General features: G+C 44.1%; 1 protein-coding gene across 5 annotated transcripts in view; it reads left to right on the plus strand.

Moving 5' to 3' along the window:
• The window catches only part of LOC129837739 (rho guanine nucleotide exchange factor 1-like), a 53050-nt gene that overhangs the window by 4781 nt on the left and 24935 nt on the right, over positions 1–23334 (plus strand). For 4 of the 5 annotated variants that reach the window (XM_055904149.1, XM_055904151.1, XM_055904147.1 and 1 more), the window contains exons 2-7: positions 17210–17296; positions 18023–18136; positions 18736–18834; positions 19386–19428; positions 19555–19660; positions 19923–20063. In XM_055904149.1, coding sequence (XP_055760124.1) covers positions 17246–17296; positions 18023–18136; positions 18736–18834; positions 19386–19428; positions 19555–19660; positions 19923–20063 — 554 coding nt within the window. In that variant the 5' untranslated portion in view covers positions 17210–17245. Of the gene's footprint in view, positions 1–8099; positions 8537–17209; positions 17297–18022; positions 18137–18735; positions 18835–19385; positions 19429–19554; positions 19661–19922; positions 20064–23334 lie in introns of those variants that run through there. The other variant, XM_055904150.1, reaches the window with a different exon arrangement.

Consider the following 23334-nt stretch of genomic DNA (forward strand, 5'->3'; position numbering starts at 1 on the left):
TCTCGAGGGCAACTCGTTCTCATTCTGAGAAATAAGATAGCCATTCGATTTTAACATCTGAACAAAGTGGACAGGCTAGAATGCTGTTAAACAGTTGGAGACAGACAGAAGGATGTGTTCATAACACGTCAACTGTTAGACCTTGTTAGCTAGCAAATAGATTCAAGTTGGCTAAAGTTGAAATATAAAGATTAGCTGGCTTCTCGCTAGCACTTGTGCTTAAGAGGTTGTTGATGAGACCGGTGTTAATTTTCTATAGTCCTTGCTACAAGAAGTGAGTCATTATTAGTGAATGTTTCTGGTTAAATTTGTAATAAAAAAGGGCATTTTCATAGACAGACTTGAAAGCCAGATCAGTGATTATTGTAAAAAAGCAGGTTAAACTATTTTGATTAAATAATTAGTGTGTTTTATGGTTGTGGAAGGCTTATATTTAACCTAGGTATAATTTTACAAGTCCTGAATTCATTAGATTATTGCTGACTGTTTGAAATGCAATGTATTTGACCTTTAATTGAACAACAAAGCCTATTTAGAGAAACTGTATATATCGTGAATCGCCCATAAGTTAGAAAAAATTGAGATATGATTTTTAGGCCATATCGCCCAGCCCTAACGAATGCACGCACACACACACACTCCCCACCCTCCGCCAATTCCTCTCTCAGGTACACAATCCTATTCTCTCAGGTACACCATCCCTCTCTCAAGTACACAATCCTATTCTCTCAAGTACACAATCCTATTCTCTCAGGTACACAATCCTATTCTCTCAGGTACACCATCCCTCTCTCAAGTACACAATCCTATTCTCTCAAGTACACAATCCTATTCTCTCAGGTACACAATCCTATTCTCTCAGGTACACCATCCCTCTCTCAAGTACACAATCCTATTCTCTCAAGTACACAATCCTATTCTCTCAGGTACACAATCCTATTGTCTCAGGTACACAATCCTATTCTCTCAAGTACACAATCCTATTCTCTCAAGTACACAATCCTATTCTCTCAGGTACACAATCCTATTCTCTCAGGTACACAATCCTATTCTCTCAGGTACACAATCCTATTCTCTCAGGTACACAATCCTATTCTCTCAAGTACACAATCCTATTCTCTCAGGTACACAATCCTATTCTCTCAGGTACACAATCCTATTCTCTCAGGTACACAATCCTATTCTCTCAGGTACACAATCCTATTCTCTCAGGTACACAATCCTATTCTCTCAGGTACACAATCCTATTCTCTCAGGTACACAATCCTATTCTCTCAGGTACACAATCCTATTCTCTCAGGTACACAATCCTTTTCTCTCAGGTACACAATCCTTTTCTCTCAGGTACACAATCCTTTTCTCTCAGGTACACAATCCTATTCTCTCAGGTACACAATCCTATTCTCTCAGGTACACAATCCTATTCTCTCAGCTACACAATCCTATTCTCTCAGGTACACAATCCTATTCTCTCAGGTACACAATCCTATTCTCTCAGCTACACAATCCTATTCTCTCAGCTACACAATCCTATTCTCTCAGGTACACAATCCTATTCTCTCAGGTACACAATCCTATTCTCTCAGGTACACAATCCTATTCTCTCAGGTACACAATCCTATTCTCTCAGGTACACAATCCTATTCTCTCAGGTACACAATCCTATTCTCTCAGGTACACAATTCTATTCTCTCAGCTACACAATCCTATTCTCTCAGCTACACAATCCTATTCTCTCAGGTACACAATCCTATTCTCTCAGGTACACAATCCTATTCTCTCAGGTACACAATCCTATTCTCTCAGGTACACAATCCTATTCTCTCAGCTACACAATCCTATTCTCTCAGGTACACAATCCTATTCTCTCAGGTACACAATCCTATTCTCTCAGGTACACAATCCTATTCTCTCCGGTAAACCATCCCTCTCTCAAGTACACAATCCTATTCTCTCAGGTACACAATCCTATTCTCTCAGGTACACAATCCTATTCTCTCAGGTACACAATCCTATTCTCTCAGGTACACAATCCTATTCTCTCAGTGCATTAATAGAGGAATCCCAGTGCTTTATTAGGCCTAGTGTAGTTACAGCTGAGGTACCCTGAGCTCAGTAACTAGGCCAGAGGGTTACGACCAGACAACCAGCAGATGGTGGAATATAGCCTACTATCCACAATGCAACAGCCAGGGGCTGTCCCTCTGGACAAAGGGGCAACTACTAGGGATTCCCTATAGGACTACTTGTCTAGCTTAGAAAATAAACATCTCAAACATGTCAGCTGTTCAGTTTAGCTATAAAGGCATGTTGAGAAGAGTAATCTACAGTGCAGATTCTTATGTTAATCAAGTGTAATGAACAGTGCCACGTGTGTGTGTGTGTGTGTGTGTGTGTGTGTGTGTGTGTGTGTGTGTGCTATGCCGTCCTGCGTCTCCCTGGCATGACGGAAGGATCTGAAAGCAGCAGCACTAATCCTGGCCTTGAGCAAGATGAAGCTCAGCACCTTCTAACCAAGAACCGTGTGTGTTCATCAGTGTGTGCACACTGTATGTCCGTTTGCAATTAGCCAAGTGTGCATTCCAGACGACAGTTAAATGAGCTGTGTATTTGTAATAAGTGGAGATTGTAACGGCAGGGTGGGTGATGGTTCTCAGTTAGCCTAGCTCAGGGGTATTCTCAGGTGAACACAGGTAACCCTGGTTTACTGTCAGCTTGTACAGTAGAAGTGCTTATCTCTCTCTCCTGTATGTCAGTGTGCTGTGTCAGCCCTGTAGCACAGCCATGTAGTTCAGAAGAGTCCAGGACCAACCCACTATCCTCTGATACACTATGTAGAGGCGGGAATGGAGCTGAATATGTGTGAAGGAGATGTGTGCAAAGTGGTGACATACCCAAGCCCTGATTGAGTCTTTTAGTAGGGAGGAGCAGACGTGTGTGTGTGTGCACATAGTCTAATTGTACATCCTGTATGTGGTATACAGTTGTCTGTGTGTATTATGTCTTTACTCTTGGGGATGGATGGCTGGAGAGAGAGGGATAGGGGTGGTTGGGATAACTTGCAAGAAGTGGGACTTGAACAAGAGTGGAGATTTAGACACACACACCACCATCACGAGAACAAGCAGCCTCAAATGACCATCCATGTTGACAGTGCAGCAGGGCTGATGAGGTTTCCAATGTAAACACCGAGAGGGGGCCCTAGGACACGACACTATCTTAACATTTACAACTCTGAATGAGTTGTATACACATTATTTTCTAAAAGTCTGGTTAGAAAAGGGGGAGACAAGAACTGTATGACTAAATCTGAAGAGATGAATTATTAGGCCATTTTCACTGAGAAATGTAATAGAAATGTCCAATAATGATGCTAGCTGCAGTATGTGGTTTATGGTTCCTCAGTAATGGAGCTAAGTTAAGATGGAGGATATGAATGCAGCAGGACTGGGTTGTATGGTTGGTGAGTTATGTGGGCCGTACCGTCATGGAGGGGTGTGTCTGTTGGGCGGCGGTATTGCCCACCTCCATGTTCAGAGCCAGCCCAGATTGGGATTCTGGGAAAGCTCTTCCAACACTCTGGCCGGACATAGCTGCTTTATGTGCTGCAGTCCTCAAGTCATCATCAGTCACCGCTGGACATGGTGGTAAAACGTGGCCTGTCAACACACACACACGCACACGCACACACACACACACACGCGCACACGCACACGCACACGCACACGCACACGCACACGCACACGCACACGCACACGCACACACACACACACACACACACACACACACACATACACATCCCTTCTGAATGAATGAGAATGTTTCTCCACGACCCAAATGGTAATCAAAGGCCTCTGTGTTTGGCCTGCGCAATTACCCTACTATCCAGACACACACACATTTAGAAACAGTTAAATAGGCGGGAGGCTCACTGCGAACCCAATCCATGCCAGTCGATTGGCCCTCGTCTATCCAATGTTTCCATGAAGCATGAAACAGTGACCACTTACATGGAGAGCAAGAGAAAAAGAGGGGGTAGGGAAAGTAATGCCAAGGAGTTGTCAGGGGTATGGAAGTATATTTTGGCACTAAGGGTTAGGCAATAGGGACAGAGAAAAAGATGCAGGGGATTTTACACATCACTGCTGTTCTAGGGGTTAGGACTTTTTTGAGTTGCTAGTCTTATGTTAGCCAGTGCGTAATGGCTGCTAAATGACGTAATTGGCTCTACTGTTCTGGTCATGAGTGGCTTGGCTGTATTGGAGTGGCCATACCAACCAAGATTTATTTTTTATTTTATTTCACCTTTATTTAACCAGGTAGGTCAGTTGAGAACAAGTTCTCATTTACAACTGCGACTTGGCGATTGAGACTGATTTGAAGGTGGAGAGAGAGGGGAGAAGAGAGTACTGGGAGGGAAGAAAGAGAGCGAGAGAAGCGGACTGAAAGATGGATGGTAGAGAGGATGTGGTATGAGGGCATATTCACACCACTTTCAGTGTAGTTGTTTCCCTCCCCACATCCTACTGACACTTCTCTCTCTCTCTCTCTCTCTCTCTACCTCTCTTTCTCTACCTCTCTCTCTCTCTACCTCTCTTTCTCTACCTCTCTCTCTCTACCTCTCTTTCTCTACCTCTCTCTCGCTACCTCTCTTTCTCTACCTCTCTCTCTCTTTCTCTACCTCTCTCTCTCTTTCTCTACCTCGCTCTCTCTTTCTCTACCTCGCTCTCTCTTTCTCTACCTCGCTCTCTCTTTCTCTACCTCGCTCTCTCTCTCTCTACCTCTCTTTCTCTCTCTCTCTCTCTCTCTCTCTCTCTCTCTCTCTCTACCTCTCTTTCTCTCTCTCTCTCTCTACCTCTCTTTCTCTCTCTCTCTCTCTCTCTCTCTCTCTCTCTCTACCTCTCTTTCTCTACCTCTCTCTCTCTCTCTACCTCTCTTTCTCTACCTCTCTCTCTCTCTACCTCTCTTTCTCTACCTCTCTCTCTCTCTCTACCTCTCTTTCTCTACCTCTCTCTCTCTCTCTCTCTACCTCGCTCTCTCTTTCTCTACCTCGCTCTCTCTTTCTCTACCTCGCTCTCTCTTTCTCTACCTCGCTCTCTCTCTCTACCTCGCTCTTTCTCTACCTCGCTCTCTCTCTCTACCTCGCTCTCTCTCTCTCTACCTCGCTCTTTCTCTACCTCGCTCTCTCTCTCTCTCTACCTCTCTTTCTCTACCTCGCTCTCTCTTTCTCTACCTCACTCTTTCTCTACCTCGCTCTCTCTCTCTACCTTGCTCTTTCTCTACCTCGCTCTCTCTTTCTCTACCTCGCTCTCTACCTCTCTACCTCTCTTTCTCTACCTCGCTCTCTCTTTCTCTACCTCGCTCTCTCTTTCTCTACCTCGCTCTCTCTTTCTCTACCTCGCTCTCTCTTTCTCTACCTCGCTCTTTCTCTACCTCGCTCTTTCTTTCTCTACCTCGCTCTTTCTTTCTCTACCTCGCTCTTTCTCTACCTCGCTCTCTCTCTCTCTACCTCTCTTTCTCTACCTCGCTCTCTCTCTCTCTCTACCTCGCTCTCTCTATTCTCTCCTTTTACTCTTTCATTCTCATCTCTTTGCCTCTCTTGGTTCTTTCTTCTGTCTTAGATCTCTCTCTTTTGGAACATCCATTTAAGTCCAGAGTCTGCGACTACACTATGTTGAATTGTGAATGACAATCTCTGTTTACCCAATACTATTTTCTGCCCAATACTATGTACTGATTAACCCTACAAATAGTTACAAGGCCAGGCAGTAAACTGTTCTGTTGAATTATTTAATCTGTTGACATTGAGTTGTATATATGTATGACTAATTTAGGGAAATCTTTGTACCTACATTTGGTCAGAAGTTTCTATACACTTAGAATGGAGTCATTAAAACTTGTTTTTCAACCACTCCACAAATTTCTTGTTAACAAACTATAATGTTGGCAAGTCGGTTAGGACATCTACTTTGTACATGACACAAGTAATTTTTCCAACAATTGTTTACAGACAGATTATTACACTTATAATTCCCTGTATCACAATTTCAGTGGGTCAGAAGTTTACATACACTAAGTTGACTGTGCCTTTAAACAGCTTGGAAAATTCCAGAAAATTATGTCATGGCTTTTGAAGCTTCTGATGGGCTAAGTGACATAATTTGAGTCAATTGGAGGTGTACTTGTAGATGTATTTCAAGGCCTACCTTCAAACTCAATGCCTCTTTGCTTGACATCATGGGGAAATCAGCCAAGACCTCAGAAAAAAAATTGTAGACCTCCACAAGTTTGGTTCATCCTTGGGAGCAATTTCCAAATGTCTGAAGGTACCACGTTCATCTGTACAAACAATAGTACGCAAGTATAAACACCATGGGACCACGCAGCCGCGACACGGCTCAGGAAGGAGACGCGTTCTGTCTCCTAAAAATGAACCTACTTTGGTGCGAAAAGTGCAAGTCAATCCCAGAACAACAGCAAAGGACCTTGTGAAGATACTGGAGGAAACAGGCACAAAAGTATCTATATCCACAGTAAAACAAGTCCTATATCGACATAACCTGAAAGGCCGCTCAGCAAGGAAGAAGCCACTGCTCCAAAACCGCCATTAAAAAAGCCAGACTACGGTTTGCAACTGCACATGGGGACAAAGATCGTCATTTTTGGAGAAATGTCCTCTGGTCTGATGAAACAAAAATAGAACTGCTTGGCCATAATGACCATTGTTATATTTGGAGGGAAAAGGGGGAGGCTTGCAAGCTGAAGAACACCATCCCAACCGTGAAGCACAGGGGTGGCAGCATCATGTTGTGCGGGTGCTTTGCTGCAGGAGGGACTGGTGCACTTCACAAAATAGATGGCATCATGAGGATGGGAAATGATGTGGATATATTGAAGCAACATCTCAAGACATCAGTCAGGAAGTTAAAGCTTGGTCGCAAATGGGTCTTCCAAATGGACAATGACCCCAAGCCTACTTCCAAAGTTGTGGCAAAATGGCTTAAGGACAACAAAGTCAAGGTGGCCATCACAAAGCCCTGACCTAAATCCTATAGAAAATGTGTGGGCAGAACTGAAAAGGTGTGTGTGTGAGCAAGGAGGCCTACAATCCTGACTCAGTTACACCAGCTGTCGGAAGGAATGGGCCAAAATTCACCCAACTTATTTTGGGAAGCTTGTGGAAGGCTACCTGAAACGTTTGACACAAGTTACACAATTTAAAGGCAATGCTACCAAATACTAATTGAGTGTATGTTAACTTCTGACCCACTGGGAATGTGATGAAATAAATAAATGTTGAAAGCAATCATTCTCTCTGCTGTTATTTCACATTCTTAAAATAAAGAGGTGATCCTAACTGACCTAAAACTGAATTTTACTAGGATTAAAGGTCAGGAATTGTCAAACTGAGTAAATGTACTTGGCTAAGGTGTAGGTAAACTTCTGACTTCAATTGTATTTAATCCCTAATCTCACATGCAGTTGGAATATCAATGTATCTAATCTGGACGGTCGTGTGTAATCTGCAGTGTTTTTGTAAATGTGTTGACCACAGTGGTGTTGCAACAGTTGTCAGCTATGAATGATTATCCTTCATTAACCTGAGTTAGCCCAGGAATTTCACACTTCAGTCTCTGCATTGTCCAACACACCACACACATTGTATTTTTGTTGGGTTAATGAATGGACTGTAAGTAAGCATTGTTGGGAAGGGCCCATAAGTAAGCATTTCACTGTTAGTCTACACCAGTTGTCTATGAAGCATGTGACAAATAACATTTGATTTGATATGCACACCTCCGCACACATGATGGCAGGCAGGCAGCAGTACTAGGGCCTCACTGTGCTTCTCACACCTTATCTCAGTTTTACCCACGTGTCCTCGACTCTCTCTGTTTCTCAATCATCTTTCTTCGGTGGATTTCGTTCATGAAATATTTGCCAACTTCCTTTACTGAGTTACAGAGGTGATGAGCACAGTTCAAGTAAAGAGAAGGGTGTCACTTCTTAATCTTACCCCTGACCTTGTTCCCCTCTGCCATGCTCCATCCTTCCTCTTTCTAGCTTTCTTTCTCTCTTTCTCATTTTGTACACCATCACGCCTCTCTCTCTCCTCCTCTAACCTCTCCTCATCCCTCCTCCCCTCTTCCTCATCCCCCTCCTCTCTCTCTCGTCTTCTTTCGCTCTCTCGATCTCTCGACATGACTCTTGCAGACAGGTCGAACAGGAAATGGCTCTTATCGTTTCCTGAGGAAATTACACCCACTTCCTGTCTGTGTGCCTCCTGCTCCTTTTCTACTCAGGCGCCTCTGGGGACACCCCCTCGGAGCCCGGCCAGGGCCATAGGACCCCAGAGAAGCCCGGACTCATTCAGTGCAATGAAGCCTTGCCTGATGAGAAGGCCAGATAAAAAGAGCACAAACACAGCTAGCTTCCATTAGGGCTCTGCTCTATTTCAGGGCCATGCTGTCATAGTGGCACAGGGGACCAGACACAGGCTATTGTGCAGGACCGGGTGTTTGGGGTGAAGAGTGACGTAAGCTGACACAATGAATGGATGTTTGGTATTTAGAAATGCACCTACTCTATGTTTTCAGATGGGATGAAAGACTGGTTTCTATGATTGATAGATACTGTAGAACCCTCATTCTCTTTGTTGCTTTTATTTGACTGTACTATACAGTGGGGCCACTGTATAGTACAGTGTATGACTGTATGACTCTCACCAGTGTATGACTCTCACCAGTCACATAAGGGCAGTGGTGTAAAGTACTACTTAAGTCGTTTTTTGGGGTATCTACTTTACTATTTATATTTTTGTAAACTTTTACTTTTATTCCACTACATTCCTAAAGGAAATAATGTACTTTTTACTCCATGCTTTTTCCCTGACACCCAAAAGTGCTCGTTACATTTTGACAGGAAAATGGTCCGATTCACACACTTACCATGAGAACGTCTCTGCTCATCCCAACTGCCTCTGACCTGGCGGACTCACTAAACACACATGCTTCGTTTGTAAATGATGTATGCGTGTTGTAGTGTGCCCTTGGCTACTCGTAAATAAAAAAACAAGAAAATTAATATAAGGAATTTGAAATTATTTATACTTTTACTTTTGATTCTTAAATATTTTTGAGCAATTCCATTTACCTTTTGATACTTAAGTATATTTAAAACTAAATCATTTTAGACTTTTACTCAAGTAGTATTTTACTGGGTGACATTTACTTGAGTCGTTTTCTATTAAGGTATCTGTACTTTTACTCAAGTATGACAATTGAGTACTTTTTCCACCACTGCATAAGGGTCTGTCTAAGGCTTCATCCCTCTAAAGTGTTGTGACAGTTGGCTCTGTTGACATTATTATAACTCCAGCGGTCTGTGATGCTCTAGTCTTACTGGCTATTGGCAGGCACCATACAACTAGATTGTGATCTGTGATGCTCTAGTCTTACTGGGTATTGGCAGGCACCATACAACTAGATTGTGATCTGTGATGCTCTAGTCTTACTGGGTATTGGCAGGCACCATGCAACTAGATTGTGATCTGTGATGCTCTACTCTTACTGGGTATTGGCAGGCACCATACAACTAGAATTTCTATGATCCTTCCTATTCTGATTCTGACTGGCTGACACAAACTCACTGCAATGTGACTGTTATTGAAGAAGCTTGTTTGACAGGTATCAGCCTCTGCCACTGTGGCATGGACAGTGAAGAAGCTCACAGTGGGGTGAGGTTATCGTTTGGCCCATCAGTGTCCTGCATTCTTACTGGTTGTGTAAATGGTGACACGGTGGGTGTTTTGTTTGCTCAAATGGTTACACAATGTGGTCTTGGTGCTAGAGCTGGTGTAACAGTGACTCAGTGGTAATTAATACAACTCTCTCACACTGACCTGCCTGGTGGAACTAAGAAATGCTGTAAAACAAAACGTGTTGAATAACCATATAATATGAATGAGTTTCAAGTGAAAATGGAGATGAACTCAGCAAAAAAAGAAACGTCCTCACTGTCAACTGCGTTTATTTTCAGCAAACTTAACGTGTAAATATTTGTATGAACATAACAAGATTAAACAACTGAGACATAAACTGAACAAGTTCCTCAGACATGTGACTAACAGAAATTGAATAATGTGTCCCTGAACAAAGGGGGGGTCCAAATCAAAAGTAACAGTCAGTATCTGGTGTGCCCACCAGCTGCATTAAGTACTGCAGTGTATCTCCTCCTCATGGACTGCACCAGATTTGACAGTTCCTGCCGTGAGATGTTACCCCACTCTTCCACCAAGGCACCTGCAAGTTACCGGACATTTCTGTGAGGAATTCATAAAACCCTCCGATCCAACAGGTCCCAGACGTGCTCAATGGGATTGAGATCCATACTCTTCGCTGGCCATGGCAGAACACTGACATTCCTGTCTGGCGGCATTGTCATGCTGGAGGGTCATGTCAGGATGAGCCTGCAGGAAGGGTACCACATGAGGGAGGAGGATGTCTTCCCTGTAACACACAGCGTTGAGATTGCCTGCAATGACAACAAGCTCAGTCCGATGATGCTGTGAAACACCGCTCCAGACCATGGCGGACCCTCCACTTCCAAATCAATCCCGCTCCGGAGTATAGGCCTCGGTGTAAAGCTCATTCCTTTGATGATAAACGCAAATCTGACCATCACCCTTGGTGAGACAAAACCGTGACTCGTCAGTGAAGAGCACTTTTTGCCAGTCCTGTCTGGTCCAGCCCTGTCTGGTCCAGCGACGGCGGGTTTGTGCCCATAGGCGACGTTGTTGCCGGTGATGTCTGGTGAGGACTTGCCTTACAACAGGCCTATAAGCCCTCAGTCCAGCCTCTCTCAGCCTATTGTGAACAGTCTGAGCACTGATGGAGGGATTGTGATTTCCTGGTGTAACTCGGGCAGTTGTTGTTGCCATCCTGTACCTGTCCCGCAGGTGGGATGTTCGGATTAGAGGTCGACCGATTATGATTTTTCAATGCCGATACCGATTTATTGGAGGACAAAAAAAGCCGATACCGATTAATCGGCCGATTTTTTTTATTAAAAAAAAAATGTTTAAAAAAAATATATCATACACAGACACACATTTTTGTAATAATGACAATTGCAACAATACTGAATGAACAATGAACACTTTTATTTTAACTTAATATAATACATAAATACACACACGCACACAGCTCTGAAGTGACAATGATACTGAAGAGTCTGCTTAGGAGACAAATACTCTCAACTGTTTGAATAAAAATAGAGTTTAAGTTACCTGTGATGAATGTTAAAAACTTTAATTTCTATATGCAGGAAATCCTATTTTAATAATGGGCATGGTAAGAATTGACAACCAAAGTGCGAGTCATAATTCCCATGATACCTTCTAGCAAAATCTGAAAAGCGGTTCCTTCATTTATTCCATAGGATATTTTTAGATTCACTTAAAATAAGGTCTGTGTTTCGTGTAGGCTTACATCACCGTGCCAATTTTATAACTGTGCAGATATCCATAGGACAAGGTAACTCTGATCAATATTGGCTAAATATAAGCGAAGATAAAAAAAATTGTAGAGTGGATTTATGAAAATATGTTGACAAACGTTACCTTATCCTAGTGAGATTTACACGGGTATCAAAACGTCGAGGCGGTTTAAGCCTGCACGAAACACAGACCTTATTTGAAGTAGATCAAGACATTCTCTATGGAAGAAATGAACAGTAAAATAACGAAGGAACCCCTTTCAAATTCAACCGCAAGTTATTACAGGAATTTTAACGCGTCGACTATTTCTCTCTAAACCATATATACCTTTGACTAATCCGGAAACTATCACCTCGAAAACAAAACGTTTATTCCGTTCCGTATTTTATCTAACGGGTGGCATCCATGAGTATAAATATTCCTGTTACATTGCACAACCTTCAATGTTGTCATAATTATGTAAAATTCTGGCAAATTAGTTCGCAAAGAGCCAGGCGGCCCAAACTGTTGCATATACCCTGACTCTGCGTGCAATGAACGCAAGAGAAATGACACAATTTCACCTGGTTAATATTGCCTGCTAACCTGGATTTCTTTTAGCTAAATATGCAGGTTTAAAAATATATACTTGTGTATTGATTTTAAGAAAGGCATTGATGTTTATGGTTAAGTACACATTGGAGCAATGACAGTCATTGATTAATTGTTTTTTATAAGATAAGTTTAATGCTAGCTAGCAACTTACATTAGCTTACTGCATTCGCTAACAGGCAGGCTCCTCATGGAGTGCAATGTAATCAGGTGTTAGAGCATTGGACTAGTTAACTGTAAGGTTGCAAGATTGGATCCCCCGAGCTGACAAGGTTAAAAATCTGTCGTTCCTAGGCCGTCATTGAAAATAAGAATGTGTTCTTAACTGACTTGCCTAGTTAAATAAATATTAAATAAAGGTGTAAAAAAAAAACGGCAAATCGGCGCCCCAAAATACCGATTTCCGATTGTTATGAAAACTTGAAATCGGCCCCGATTTAATCGGCCATTCCGATTAATCGGTCGACCTCTAGTTCGAATGTACCGATCCTGTACAGGTGTTGTTACACGTGGTCTGCCACTGCGCTGTTTTAGGTGTCTCACAGTACGGACATTGCAATTTATTGCACTGGCCACATCTGCAGTCCTCATTCCTCCTTGCAGCATGTCTAAGGTACGTTCACGCAGATGAGCAAGGACCATGGGCATATTTTTTGTTCTGTTTTTCAGAGTCAGTAGAAATGCCTCTTTAGTGTCCTAAGCTTTCATAACTGTGACCTTGCTTGCCTACGGTCTGTAAGCTATTAGTGTCTTAACGACCGTTCCACAGGTGCATGTTTATTAATTGTTTATGGTTAATTGAACAAGCATGGGAAACAGTGTTTAAACCCTTTACAATGAAGATCTGTGAAGTTATTTGAATTTTTACAAATTATCTTTGAAAGACAGGGTCCTGAAAAAGTGACGTTTCTTTTTTTGCTAAGTTTAGGAGTTGTAACAGGTGCTTTATAATAGACGCACACACAAGCCCTCCCCTGCACATTAACACACAGAAACACCCAAGTACAGAGGCACGTATGCCGGATAGCTATCAATAGATTGATGCCAGCTGACACCTAGCTAATTATTGTTGGAATGTGACAAAAGGGGAGGGGGGAGAGGAGCGTGGGAGGAGTAGCACAGCTGCCTCATGAGCTCCAGGGCTCTCCTGCTCTTCTGGGCCACGTCCCAATAATGGCCTGAATAAACTTCCTCTCCTTGTCTCCTTTCCTCACCAAGTCACGTCCCAATAGTCTGTAATAGTTTCTCTCCTTTCCTCACTGTCAGAACAGCCCCATCCAGCCCTTTTCATGTATCGGGATGAGAAGGGAAGGGGACAAGAAGTCAAAGAGAAGAGAAGGGGAAGAGACTGGTGTAGTCTGGTGCCATGCTGTGGAATGTTCAGTATGTCAGGAGAGGAGAGTAGAAGGGACCCTCTCAGATTTAAGCTATAGTATCCCAACACTGTCTGTAACAGCAGACTCCCCATGTTTGCACTGTAGTGGGGATACTACTTTATGTGACAGCATTTCATAGTTCCACCAGGCAGCAGTACGTTCAGCTCTGTGGTAGCCATTGTGATGTAACTGTACGGTTGGGTAAATGATGGGCTACTGCAGCGGTGTTACTTTACATGCCACCTTGTTTCCAGGCTAATTGCACATAGCATTGGGCAGAAGTGTGTGTGCTGAACAAGGTTACTGTAAGTGCAGCCCAGGCATTGGTTGATTCAGGCTACTAACAGCGGTGGTCGGTATGTGTGGTACTGAGGGGAAGGTTTACCAACTGGTGTGTGGGATTATTTCACCCTACTTTGTGCATGTGTTTGTGCACGTTTGTGCATTCCACTCAGTTCCCTGGTTTACTTACCTCTACACGTGACCGTGAATGACCACATGTTCTCTCCTCCTCCAACTCCATTTTTCCATCTTTCTCGTTCTTGACCTCTAAAGCCTCTGAAGTCATACCAGCAACACCACTTCTCCTTACAAGACAATGTGCTATTTTAGTCTCTGTCGCTTACCTACCTCACTCTCAAACCCAACACACATTTGCTGCTATCGCACCTTAGTCATCTAGATACGCTGCACTTTTTCTACACAATGTGTTTTACACTTTCACAGGCCCACACCCACCCGCTCACATCCTCATTCACACACAGGCCTTTATTGCTGGTGTAGCGTATTCCATTCCTACAGTCTACAGATCTGCAAATACTGACGGTGTAACCTAGGGTCTAGGGGTAGAGTTCAAGGTTTGGGGTTGTTTCTGGACAGGCCTAGCCGTCACTGACTGTTGTGAGTTCTCACGGGGACCCATCTCCCTCGTAGCATTATTGGCTCAGGCTTAGTTAAACTTTGTTGAATGCTCAGCTGTAAACTGGGTTTTGGCAAGGCATGTTTAACTGTTTCCCTTGGGTTAAAATATTTATGCCTCTCTCTAACTCCCTCCAAGCTACAATCCCAAATCTAAATGTTTCAGAGGAGCCTGGAGGAAGAGGAATTTGTGATTTGCAGAAAGCACCTTGATTCTACTTAATTAGTCTAACACTCCAGGATTTTAATGGCGCTAGATATTTAGCCATTCTCCAAAAATTGATTGGAGAATTCAAATTGGCCCCTTTATATTCTTGCAGTCAATTGCGTCAGTAATGACCTGTCGTGATAAGCAAGCAAAGGCCCAAACCAGAGTTTACCCCCACTCCCTAACCAGAGTTTACCCCCACTCCCTAACCAGAGTTTACCCCCACTCCCTAACCAGAGTTTACCCCCACTCCCTAACCAGAGTTTACCCCCACTCCCTAACCAGAGTTTACCCCCACTCCCTAACCAGGGTAAGTAAAATAATGTTTAATTGTCACATACACAGGATAGGTGCAGTGAAATGCACCCCCCCCCCCCCCCCCCCCCCACCCACAGATAGAACAATGAGGAAGATATTTCACCGGATGTATAACTTTGAAGCATCCACTTGGCGTTCCCACTCACCACCAAATATGGCAGTGAGAGGAAGCCCATTGGCCAGCAGTGGAAGAAGGTGGAACGAGAAGGATTTTGGCCGACATTTTGCAAATTTTCTCAATGATGAAACATTTGATCTCAATACAGTTTTCTGTTCCCAAAACTATAATCTCTTGCGAACAGAGTGGACAAAGTTGTCTAGACTTTACCCTTTGCTAAAGTTTCAAAAAATTGCATTGTTTAGAACAAGTGAAAAGGTGAATTAGGTGAGTAGGTGAGTAGGTGTTCCGTAATGGAAATATGCAAATGTATGCTAGAACGAGCCAATAGGATCTTGCTAGCTTGTGCTTGGCTCTGCCCTGCCCACCTCCTTGCTTGTTCTGCCCACTATGACTCATTTGTTTCCATTTGAAACGACAGGCTGTGGTCTATCTTGGTTTAGTTTAATAAAATCTTTGCTACACCACTGCCACACACCAGTGGTTACTATGACAACTAGCTTGGTCGTGTCAGCTAATGACTGCTGTCTGAACACACATCTGATTTGGTCACTTGTAACTTGCTGTTTGGACAGTCAGTATTGTAAAATGGATTTGAGCATTAAGGCCTGCAGTGTGAACAAGGCTTTAGTAGTATGATTATGGGGTCCTATAGGCTAGGGGTCGGCAACCCTGTTCCTGGAGTGCTGCAGGTCCTGCAGGATTTTGTCCCAACTAGGCACCACACCTGACCAACTGAGCTCATTGATCAGTTCAGTGATTGTCTAACATCAACACACCTGGTCTTCCAGGTCAGTTAAACCAAACCCATGAAGTGCCTGCGGCACTCCAGGACCAGGGTTGCCTACCCATGGGGTAGCCTCTCTCTCTCTATATATATATATATATATATATATATATATATATATATATATATTTCCTTCTTGACTGTAAGTGTGTGTGTGTGTGTGTGGTGGGTGAGGCCGAGGTCGGTGTGGGTTGACTTTCGTAGTGTCTCTCAGCAGGTTGTGGTGGTGTCAGATGATGTAATGTCCTCTCTCTCTCTCTTCTGTCTCCTCATGGTGCCAAAACTCCACTTCGCAATTAATTGCCTGAATTGGTGCAATAATAGTAAATAGAACTATACGTTTATAACATTAATGTGCACCACAGTTTTGTAAAATGTCCCATTATCAATCACCCACATTAGCAAACTTATTTCATTTCAAACTTCACATTTCTCTAGTATAGGCTACTTATTGTAATGACGGATATGAGCAAAATGCCGGGGATAAGTGATCGGTATGGTCGGTGTCGATAGTTTTCGGTTTATTGTCCCAGATCTACTCTGTCTGTAGGGGGGAGCGTTTGGGGCTCAGTGGTCTAACTGTGTCTCTGTCTGTAGGGGGGAGCGTTTGGGGCTCAGTGGTCTAACTGTGTCTCTGTCTGTAGGGGGGAGCGTTTGGGGCTCAGTGGTCTAACTGTGTGTCTGTCTGTAGGCGGGAGCGTTTGGGGCTCAGTGGTCTAACTGTGTCTCTGTCTGTAGGGGGGAGCGTTTGGGGCTCAGTGGTCTAACTGTGTCTCTGTCTGTAGGGGGGAGCGTTTGTGGCTCAGTGGTCTAACTGTGTCTCTGTCTGTAGGGGGCAGCGTTTGGGGCTCAGTGCTCTAACTGTGTCTCTGTCTGTAGGGGGGAGCGTTTGGGGCTCAGTGGTCTAACTGTGTCTCTGTCTGTAGGGGGGAGCGTTTGGAGCTCAGTGGTCTAACTGTGTCTCTGTCTGTAGGGGGGAGCGTTTGTGGCTCAGTGGTCTAACTGTGTCTCTGTCTGTAGGGGGGAGCGTTTGTGGCTCAGTGGTCTAACTGTGTCTCTGTCTGTAGGGGGGAGCGTTTGGAGCTCAGTGGTCTAACTGTGTGTCTGTCTGTAGGGGGGAGCGTTTGTGGCTCAGTGGTCTAACTGTGTCTCTGTCTGTAGGGGGGAGCGTTTGTGGCTCAGTGGTCTAACTGTGTGTCTGTCTGTAGGGGGGAGCGTTTGGGGCTCAGTGCTCTAACTGTGTCTCTGTCTGTAGGGGGGAGCGTTTGGGGCTCAGTGGTCTAACTGTGTGTCTGTCTGTAGGGGGGAGCGTTTGGGGCTCAGTGGTCTAACTGTGTGTCTGTCTGTAGGGGGGAGCGTTTGGGGCTCAGTGGTCTAACTGTGTGTCTGTCTGTAGGGGGGAGCGTTTGGGGCTCAGTGGTCTAACCCAGCCATGAGCATCATCGGGGCCGAGGATGAGGACTTTGAGAATGATCTGGACCCCGTGAGTAACTCCCTGATGACAATGAACTGTAGTGAACAATAGACTGAATGATCATATCTGTTCTGACCTTTCTCTCTGTCCTTCTCACATACTCCATTCTCTACCCTTCTCCTCCTCATTCCCTGTCTATCTGTCCCTCTCACATACTCCATTCTCTACCCTTCTCATTCTCTGTCTCTCTGTCCCTCTCACATACTCCATTCTCTACCCTTCTCATTCTCTGTCTCTCTGTCCCTCTCACATACTCCATTCTCTACCCTTCTCCTCCTCATTCTCTGTCTCTCTGTCCCTCTCACATACTCCATTCTCTACCCTTCTCATTCTCTGTCTCTCTGTCCCTCTCACATACTCCATTCTCTACCCTTCTCATTCTCTGTCTCTCTGTCCCTCTCACATACTCCATTCTCTACCCTTCTCATTCCCTGTCTATCTGTCCCTCTCACATACTCCATTCTCTACCCTTCTCCTCCTCATTCCCTGTCTATCTGTCCCTCTCACATACTCCATTCTCTACCCTTCTCCTCCTCATTCCCTGTCTATCTGTCCATCTCACATACTCCATTCTCTACCCATCATTCCCTGTCCACCAATGTCCTTTATCTAATCTGTCCTTCACTCTGTACTGTCTCCTCCTTCCCTCCTCTATTCCTCACCTCTCCCTCATTATATCTACTGTTTCTAACCCCCCCCCCCCCCCCCCCCCCCCCCCCCCTCTGTCCATCCCAGACTGTGGATGACCACAGCAGTCACTTCACCAGTATAGAGCTAGTGAAGAGCCGGCCAACCCACCTGCTGGTCTTCCTTCAGCACGTCATCCTGCAGTTCGACTGTTCCTCCCTGGTGAGAACTACAGTGTGTGTGTGTGTGTGTGTGTGTGTGTGTGTGTGTGTGTGTGTGTGTGTGTGTGTGTGTGTGTGTGTGTGTGTGTGTGTGTGTGTGTGTGTGTGTGTGTGGTGATGTATTGTCTGGTGTGTGTGTGGGTGTTTATGTCCATGTTAGTGTGTGATGAGTGTCTGTCTGCTCCATGTGTACCTCTGTTTCTGTGTATCTCCAGTGATATTAAGCATGCCTGTTTCTCCCTTTTATTCTGCATGCAGACACCGTGATCCACCCAGGTACTGTTACCCCTCCACAGCCCAGACAGCCTACCTCTCCTCACCCCTCTCCCAAACCCCCTACCTCCCCCTGCCTGTCCCTGAAGCTAGCGATGCACCTGTATTTTAATAGACACCAGACTGTCCTCCACCGACCATACCGATCACTTATCTGTCCTCCACAGTGTCACAATATGCTGTAGAAAGTCTACATACGCCTGCGTAAATGACCTCCTAATAGTGTTATCGAAAATGGTTTGTGTGTGGTACTCACATCTTCTAGCTCCCTTCCTAATTGTTCTCTTTTTCTCGTTCTCTCTCTCTCTCCCTTCCTCCCCCTCTCAGTTGTGTTACCTCCATGCTGACCTCTTCAAGAACCTCAGTACCAAAGAGACCAAGAAGCAGTTTGTGGAGTTCTACAACAGCTTCCTGGACAAGGGCGCTGTAAGTGCAAGAAACACAGGGAGCTAAGAAGCGACTGTAGAGCCCAGAGCCAGATGGCACCTCACTGTTCTGTTCTGTACTTCCTCTGGTTTCTTGCTACTGGCCATTTGTCCGGCTGTACCCTCTATACCCCTCTTTCTCTCACCCTGTGTGTCTCCCCCTCTCCCTCTACTCAATGTGTCACACTTTCTCACGCTGACAAACTACTTCCTGTTCGGGTCGTGGGAATGACCTTTGGGAAAAATGGCTATTTCTATTGCTCTTTTTCTGTTTTACACTCCCTCTATTCTAAAAGGATACGTTTAGTGAAAGTTCATTGGAACATTCAGAGGTAGAGAGAGACCCATGGAGTAGAAATTGTACTTCTGTTTTCTAATTTTCCTCTTGCCTGCATAAAAAAAAGAAGGTTTTCAAGTGACATCTGGTGGTGACTGTGGTGTACTGCATTGTTTGAGATTTCTATACAAATTGTGTTGTAGAAGTCAGTGTGATGCATATTATCATTATGTCAAATGAAATGTTCTCTCTCTCCTTCTCTTCAACCCACACAGATTCTCAGAGTGCAAATCCCTCACAATGTATCGTTTGAGTTGGGTAAGCCCTACTACGATCGTTCTCTTATCATTGTAGATAATGTAGTCGTCACACTGCTATTCCACCACTGGTCTACTCAGCATTATCTGGATAAAGCATGGTGTTTATGTAATCTCTCTGTCTCAGACCGTACCAGACCAGACCTGCTCAGTGAGGAGCAGCAGAAGAAGTTTGTCCAGGATGTCCAGTTGGCTCAGGCCCCAGAGGTGCTGCGACAGCTGGAAGACTTTAGGTGACACACCCACATCCATAGAACCAGCAGTGACCTTGTCAAAATCAGCCATATCTATGAAACCCGTGAAACAGCACCTATTGACTCACCAGTGATAACATTGGGTTAAAATAGTTTCTGCCCTAAACACAAACTCTTTTGTTGATCCCCATAAATACGTGTGTACCAACTAGCCCTCAGCGATAATGTCAGACTGATGACAGTTATACAGTGTGAGATGTACATAGTTAAAGGGATACTTCTTGTTGTGCCTCCCTCTCAGGCAGAAGAGGATGATGGGTATGACCCCTAACGCGGCAGAGCTGCTGGAGGTGGAGTCTCACTACCCCACCGATCGTATCCCCATGGAGATGAAGGAGAAGGCCGTGGCAGAGACCCTGCTGGACAAAATGTCTGAGATCCAGTGAGTAGACGGCTGGGGTGGATTATTGACTATCATAATGCAGTACTACATAGCGTGTAGATTTTATGTAACTTCATAGATAAAGGTACAGTCTAATTAGCAAGTTAAACCTCCCATGGCTTTGTTTGGGGGCAAGTTTAATTTAAATTAAATTAAATACTTTTTAGTATCATCATGACATCACGGGCCTCTAGACATCACAGTTCCAGTCCCTCAGCGGACATTTCTAGAATATGGTGCAGAAATACACACATTGACACAACCAGTTCAACACACAGGAACCACTAGGGGGATAGATGGATGATTAAAGACATGGAGGAGAGAGAGTGATTTGGGGAGAAAAGAAAGAGGGACAACAGTGATTGGAACAGAGAGGGTGAAAGGGAGAAGGAGGAGAGGAAGCAGAGGGAGAAGGATAGACTCAGCAGTGCCACGTTGGCAGGAAGGCTCTCCCCTGGCATGCTGCCAACAGGAGGGAGGGGGAGGATGGAGAGTAGGGGCAGTGCAGTGTTATTGATGCAGTCCGGCCACCGGACACAGAGAAAGTGTAGGGGGAAGTTCATCTATCTCTGACCCAGTAGCCAGACACAATGAATTAACACTGGAACAAGTGAGAAGGAGAGCAGGAGACAAGCTCTTTAACCTGTAGTGTGAAGAGAGAGGATGAATGAGTGACTATAAGAGAGAGACCAACAAAGGGAAAAGGGATATGCCCAATGCATAAGTCCCTTTTCTCTGGTTACTACTGTATTGTCAGTGGAGGAAGTATGAAAAGCTTGTCAGCAGGCAGTGTCAAACACATTATAAAGCAGCTTCCTACCGGCTCTGTTACTGACACAATCAACTCTCTCTGTTACTGACTCACAATCAACTCTCTCTGTTACTGACTCACAATCAACTCTCTCTGTTACTGACTCACAATCAACTCTCTCTGTTACTGACTCACAATCAACTCTCTCTGTTACTGACTCACAATCAACTCACTCACAATCAACTCACTCACAATCAACTCTCTTACTCACTCACAATCAACTCTCTTACTCACTCACAATCAACTCTCTCTGTTACTCACTCACAATCAACTCTCTCTGTTACTCACTCACAATCAACTCTCTCTGTTACTGACTCACCATCAACTCTCTGTTACTGACTCACCATCAATTCTCTCTGTTACTGACTCACTCACAATCAACTCTCTCTGTTACTGACTCACAGTCAACTCTCTCTGTTACTCACTCACAATCAACTCTCTCTGTTACTGACTCACAATCAACTCTCTCTGTTACTGACTCACAATCAACTCTCTCTGTTACTGACTCACAATCAACTCTCTCTGTTACTGACTCACAATCAACTCTCTCTGTTACTGACTCACAATCAACTCTCTCTGTTACTGACTCACAATCAACTCTCTCTGTTACTGACTCACAATCAACTCTCTGTTACTGACTCACAATCAACTATCTCTGTTACTGACTCACAATCAACTCTCTCTGTTACTCACTCACAATCAACTCTCTCTGTTACTCACTCACAATCAACTCTCTCTGTTACTCACTCACAATCAACTCTCTGTTACTCACTCACAATCAACTCTCTCTGTTACTGACTCACAATCAACTCTCTGTTACTCACTCACAATCAACTCTCTCTGTTACTGACTCACCATCAACTCTCTCTGTTACTGACTCACCATCAACTCTCTCTGTTACTCACTCACAATCAACTCTCTCTGTTACTCACTCACTCACAATCAACTCTCTCTGTTACTGACTCACAGTCAACTCACTCACAATCAACTCTCTGTTACTCACTCACAATCAACTCTCTCTGTTACTCACTCACAATCAACTCTCTCTGTTACTCACTCACAATCAACTCTCTCTGTTACTGACTCACAATCAACTCTCTCTGTTACTGACTCACAATCAACTCTCTCTGTTACTGACTCACAATCAACTCACTCACAATCAACTCTCTGTCACTCACAATCAACTCTCTCACAATCAACTCTCTGTCACTCACTCACAATCAACTCTCTCTGTTACTCACTCACAATCAACTCTCTCTGTTACTGACACAATCAACTCTCTCTGTTACTCACTCACAATCAACTCTCTCTGTTACTCACTCACAATCAACTCTCTCTGTTACTCAATAACAATCAACTCTCTCTGTTACTCACTCACAATCAACTCTCTCTGTTACTCACTCACAATCAACTCTCTCTGTTACTCACTCACAATCAACTCTCTCTGTTACTCACTCACAATCAACTCTCTCTGTTACTGACTCACTCACAATCAACTCTCTCTGTTACTGACTCACAATCAACTCTCTCTGTTACTCACTCACAATCAACTCTCTCTGTTACTCACTCACAATCAACTCTCTCTGTTACTGACACACCATCAACTCTCTCTGTTACTGACACACCATCAACTCTCTCTGTTACTGACTCACAATCAACTCTCTCTGTTACTGACTCACCATCAACTCTCTCTGTTACTGACTCACAATCAACTCTCTCTGTTACTCACTCACAATCAACTCTCTCTGTTACTGACACACAATCAACTCTCTCTGTTACTGACTCACAATCAACTCTCTCTGTTACTCACTCACAATCAACTCTCTCTGTTACTGACACACAATCAACTCTCTCTGTTACTGACTCACCATCAACTCTCTCTGTTACTGACTCACCATCAACTCTCTCTGTTACTGACTCACCATCAACTCTCTCTGTTACTGACTCACCATCAACTCTCTCTGTTACTGACTCACCATCAACTCTCTCTGTTACTGACTCACAATCAACTTTCTCTGTTACTGACTCACAATCAACTCTCTCTGTTACTCACTCACAATCAACTCTCTCTGTTACTGACTCACAATCAACTTTCTCTGTTACTGACTCACAATCAACTCTCTCTGTTACTGACTCACAATCAACTCTCTCTGTTACTGACTCACAATCAACTCTCTCTGTTACTGACTCACAATCAACTCTCTCTGTTACTGACTCACAATCAACTCTCTCTGTTACTGACTCACAATCAACTCTCTCTGTTACTCACTCACAATCAACTCTCTCTGTTACTGACTCACAATCAACTCTCTCTGTTACTGACTCACAATCAACTCTCTCTGTTACTGACTACAACAGAGTTATTCATTTTTTCTGCCCATTTAGATTCACTTACACCATCCTCTGCTCTCCTCCACAATCCCACACTCGCCCTCGTTCAGCTGCTACCCGTCTCTCCCC

Source organism: Salvelinus fontinalis, chromosome 38 (genome assembly GCF_029448725.1).
Source record: "Salvelinus fontinalis isolate EN_2023a chromosome 38, ASM2944872v1, whole genome shotgun sequence".
NCBI lineage: Eukaryota > Metazoa > Chordata > Actinopteri > Salmoniformes > Salmonidae > Salvelinus > Salvelinus fontinalis.